The following is a 4,927-nucleotide window of genomic DNA, read 5'->3' as shown; positions in this document are numbered from 1 at the left end:
TTTCTCTTGTAGCTTCAACTTAAATAATGGTAGTTTGTGTAATTAAAAAAAGTAAATAGGTCATGGTGGTGCAAGCCTAGACTTTTAGCATTCTGGAGACTGAAGGAGAGGATAGTAAATTAGAGGCCAGCTTGAGTGACGTAGTGAGGCCTCCTCACATGAACCCGAAAGGAAGCAGAATGGAATTCAGCACCATGGCTGTCTGTTTCAGTCTTGACTGTTAACATTAAGCCTTACTATGATGACGTCTGCAGTTGCTTCTGCAGGTTGTGGCACAGTGTGCTGCACACTGTGTTGTGCCAATACTGATTTTGTTATTTCTTTTCTTACAGAGAAAGATGGCAAAGCCTTTCATCCGACTTACGAAGAAAAGCTGAAGCTTGTGGCACTGCACAAGCAGGTTCTTTTGGGTCCATACAATCCAGACACTTGTCCCGAGGTTGGATTCTTTGATGTGTTGGGAAATGACAGGAGGTAACTGTTCTGTGGCTTATTGAATGTAATAAAATAATGTTGAGAAAGGGTACAGTGTGGTTTTGTTGTGATATAAATGGCTTGCTCCTTGACTTAGGATAAGAACTGAAACAAATTTGCTTCCAGCTTCTGGAGTCTTCAGATGTTTGTTTTTGTCTTGGAGTTGTTTATAGTTAAATATTGAAGGACTGTCTACTTAATGTGACTGAACACAGGACAATATATTTGTCTTATTCTATTTGACTCTTCCTAAGTGATGTTAAAAATGAATACTTAAACTATATGATATTTGATTCCTTTATTTAGACAGCTAGAGAATTGTACCAGAAAAGAATGCATTGAATATGTTTTTCAGTTTAAGGCTAAAATACAGTGTAAGGAAATTAACATGTAGTTATTTTTTGCCACACACACATTATCAATAATATACTTGAGATTTTGAATTGTGTATAGCATAACTCAATCTAGTAAGTCAATATATGCTTGTTGAAATTTGACTTTTGAGCTCTATCTTTCTGGTTCGTTTTAGTTATAATCAAGAGTTCTGTATGTAGATTTAAATCAAGTTATCATTCTATAAAGAAGGGGAGGTCACTTTTCTTATTGTTCTTTACAGGAGAGAATGGGCAGCTCTGGGAAGCTTGTCCAAAGAGGATGCCATGGTAGAGTTTGTCAAGCTCTTAAATATGTGTTGCCATCTGTTTTCAACATATGTTACATCCCACAAAATAGAGAAGGAAGAGCAAGAAAAAAAAAGGTGACGTTTGAGGGTGTGGAGTGTTTTATCCCTGCACAACCAGCGTGCTGATGCTTTTGCTTTACTGTAGGTATTTTCTTTCCCCTCAGCTCCTCATTTCTTAGGGCAGTTTTCAAACTCCTGATTAGAACAGGTATTTATAGAATGAGTTTGGGGAGGGGAAGGGAGGAGACTACTTCCTTATGGCTTGTAAGGCACTTGTAGAAGAAACTACCTATCCATCTCAGTAGCATGACTTTTAGTAAACTAAGTTTCTGAACACAGTCCACCATTAACGCAACCATTGCTCCTCCCTGTCTGTGTTTTGACACTGCTGCTGTCTGCCTTGAGCTTCCGGCATAGTCATTCTCCATTTCATAGTTTTCATGTTCTGCATGGTAGGCACTGTATAGACAAACATTGGCTTTGGCTTCCAGGTGGCTTGTTACTTATTTTCAGTGTTGGGGGAGGATCTGCTGAGTATGATGTTTATGTTAATGAGATTCCACTGTTGTTGTGAATAGGATTACCATGAACACATCTAGAAGTTACATTTGAAACAACTTTGGCCATCTAAATTTTCTAGATACACAATAAAGCCAGTTTTTACAAATTATATACTTTAAAAGCAGTTAGTTCTCTGTCTTTCTGCATTAAACTGGATGAAGAATAACAAGAGAAACTGGAGGGAGATTATTTGTTAGTGCCAAGGAGGTGAGGTGGCTAGTCACGTTGGCATTCAAGGGTTCTTCCTGGCCTGGCTGGCTCCTCCATGTTGAAGGTTTCTTTTGAGATCACACTGACATTGGACCCTCGGTTGCTGTGGTCTGTTCCTACAAGTACACTGCTCACACCAATCTTGAAGTGTGTGACAGAAAGCCTGGCATTGGAGGCTCTCACTTGTAGTCCTAACTACTCAGAAGGCTGAGATCTGAGGATTGTGGTTCAGAGTCTGGGAAGGAAGGTCCATGAATTTTTATTTTATTTTTTTGTCAGTTGTGGGGCTTGAACTCTGGGCTTGGGTGCTGTCCCTGAGCTCTTCAGCTCAAGGCTAGCACTCTGCCACTTGAGTCATAGCGCCATTTGGTTTTCTGTTGTTTAATTGGAGATAAGAATCTCACTGACTTTCCTGACTGGACTGGCTTTGAACTGTCATCCTCAGATCTCAGCCTCCTGAGTAGCTAGAATTACAGGTGTGAGCCACCAGTACCCAGCTACTTTTTAATTTCTTAAAAAATTTCAATTTATTATAAAAGTGATGAACATTCTCCTTTTTTCTTTCTTTCTTTCTTTTTTTGTTGGTCATGGGGCCTGAACTCTGGGCCTGGGTGAGCCCAAGGAGAATGTAGTGATGTGAGAACCGCAGACTTACGTCTTTACAGAGCACATACCATGAGTACTTTTTTGGAGGAAGGGGGATGTAGGGTGTGTGTGTGTGTGTGTGTATGTGTGTGTGTTTACATGTGCTAGGGATGGAACCTGGGGCCTTGTGTGTGCTAGGCAAGTGCTCTACCACTCAGCTACATCCCAAGTGCCGTGGAGCTTTTTCTCTAATGGGTAAGGCAGTTGGATTGCTAAATTTGTCACATACATCTAACTATAACTGCAACAGGTATTATGAAGGCAAAGCTTTTTTGGGGCCAGTCCTGGGGCTTGAACTCAGGGCCTGGGCACTGTCCCTGAGCTTCTTTGCTCAAGGCTAGCACTCTACTACTTGAGCCACAGCGCTACTTCCGACTCTTTCTGTGTATGTGGTACTAAGGAATCAAACCCAGGGCTTCCTGCATGCTAGGCCAGCACTCTACCACTGAGCCACCTTCCCAGCTCCAGGCAAAGCTTCAATGCTGTCAGTATTTATCTGTGAAGGTATAAGTATATCATAGTGATTTAAGGTAGTGTCTTATTCATTGATACCTTTTTCTGTTGCTATATAACAATAACTATTCTTCCTCATATAATCTTACGAGATTGACTCTGGTAAGCTTGTACTAATGGAGAGTATGTCTTTTACATTTTGATGGAGATCGCCACATTATTCTCTAGAGATTTTCACTAGGAAATGAAATTTAGGTTATTGAAAAAATAAGACTGACTGTGGAAGGGTCATTCGCTGTTCTTTACCACATAGGAAGGAAGAGGAGGAGCGGAGGCGCCGTGAGGAGGAAGAAAAAGAGCGCCTTCAAAAGGAGGAAGAGCGACGGAGGCGGGAGGAAGAGGAGAGGCTGAGGCGGGAGGAAGAGGACAGGCGGCGAACAGAAGAGGAGCAGCTTCGGTTGGAGCAGCAAAAGTAAGCTTGTGTGGCTGTAGAAGAAGAGGCAGGCCGGCCCAGCTTGTCGGAGAACTGGAGGGGCGAGGGTTACACTCAGCCCAGGAAAACTCCATCTCCAAAATGACCAGCAAAACAAAAAGTCAGGCTCACCAGTAGAGCGCTTGCCTAGCATGAAGTCCTGGGTTCCATTCCTCAGTACCTCACACACAGAAAAGGCTGGATGTGGCACTGTGGCTCAAGTGGTAGAGTGCTAGCCTTGAGCACAGAGAGGCTCAGGGACAGAGACCAGGCCCTCCGTTCTAGCCCCAGGACTGGCCCAAAAAAAAGAAAGGTGGGGTTTGTGATTCAAGTGCTAAGTGCCAGGGAAGCAGACATGAGGCCCTGAGCCTCTTCCTTGTGTGTCTTAGAATTACTCTATGATCTCTGTGCCTGGCAGGTGGACTAGTGTTAACCATGTTTCATCTTTCCCGGCGACTTGGTTGTCAAAGAGGAACACACTAGCAGGGTCTGCGCTGGCTTGCAGAACGCAAGGACTAGAAGCAGAAACCCATGTTGCTCAGTTGCTGTGTCTGTCTCTGAGTCCATATGTCTGTATCCGGTTCCTCAGCCTACTTCTCTCCTTTATTCTTCCTGATATCTGCAGTGTCTCTGCTGTCATACACAACATAGCTGGGGGTTTTATCATCTACTTTTCCACGTCTGACTGACAACACCTGTGTGGCCCAGATCAAGGCAGATCTTGGTGACTCAGCGTACATCAAGCGCTCATTCCTAGTCCCTGGTGAAGGACCCATAGGGACTGGGAGAAGAGGAAGCCAGCTGCCAGGACACGCTGGTTAGCACCGTTCAACACTTTGAGGAGGATCCAGAAACTTAGGATCCATTGATTTCCTCTCATTGTTTCTGATTAGTTTCTCAGGAGATGCTTCATTGCTAACTGCCTGAACTAGATCCAGGGCCTCATTCTGCTTTGAAGAAAGACCATGAATGCCTCTCTTTTAAGTGTGGTAAAATGCCCTATGTAGGTCTGCTCTCATGCTCTGATGGGGGGTTTGTGAGATTTTATTCTCAATGTGCATGTTTATTTTTAGTGTGTGTGTGTGTATACATGTATATACGTGTATACGCCAGTCCTGGGGCTTGAACTTAAGCCCGAGGTCCTGTCCCCGAGCTTTTTTTGCTCAAGGTTAATGCTCTACCATTTGAGCCACAGCACCACTTCCAGCTTTGTCTGAGTAGTTTATTGGAGATAAAAAGTCTCACAGACTTTTCTGCCTGGCTTTGAGCCATGATTCTCAGATCTCAGCCTCCTGAGTTAAAATTTACAGACATGAGCCACAAGCACCCAGCTCTCTCTCTCTCTCTTTCTCTTTCTTTTTTGTTGTTGTTGTTGCTGTTTTCGGTCATGGGACCTGAACTCTGGGCCTGGGCGCTGTCCCTCAGCTCAA

The 4,927-nt window shown here is 43.6% G+C and overlaps 1 protein-coding gene across 1 annotated transcript in view; it reads left to right on the top strand.

Moving 5' to 3' along the window:
* The first annotated feature begins 241 nt into the window (after nt 1–241).
* The window catches only part of Acbd3 (acyl-CoA binding domain containing 3), a 33,619-nt gene continuing 28,933 nt past the window's right edge, over nt 242–4,927 (top strand). The window contains exons 1-3 of the mRNA XM_013017276.1: nt 242–474; nt 1,091–1,231; nt 3,339–3,497. Coding sequence (XP_012872730.1) covers nt 242–474; nt 1,091–1,231; nt 3,339–3,497 — 533 coding nt within the window. The remainder of the gene's footprint in view (nt 475–1,090; nt 1,232–3,338; nt 3,498–4,927) is intronic.

This window comes from Dipodomys ordii, unplaced genomic scaffold, assembly GCF_000151885.1.
Source record: "Dipodomys ordii isolate 6190 unplaced genomic scaffold, Dord_2.0 Scaffold35, whole genome shotgun sequence".
In the NCBI taxonomy this organism is placed as follows: domain Eukaryota; kingdom Metazoa; phylum Chordata; class Mammalia; order Rodentia; family Heteromyidae; genus Dipodomys; species Dipodomys ordii.
Note: the sequence above shows the minus strand (reverse complement) of the source record. Positions and strands in the feature narration are given on the sequence as shown.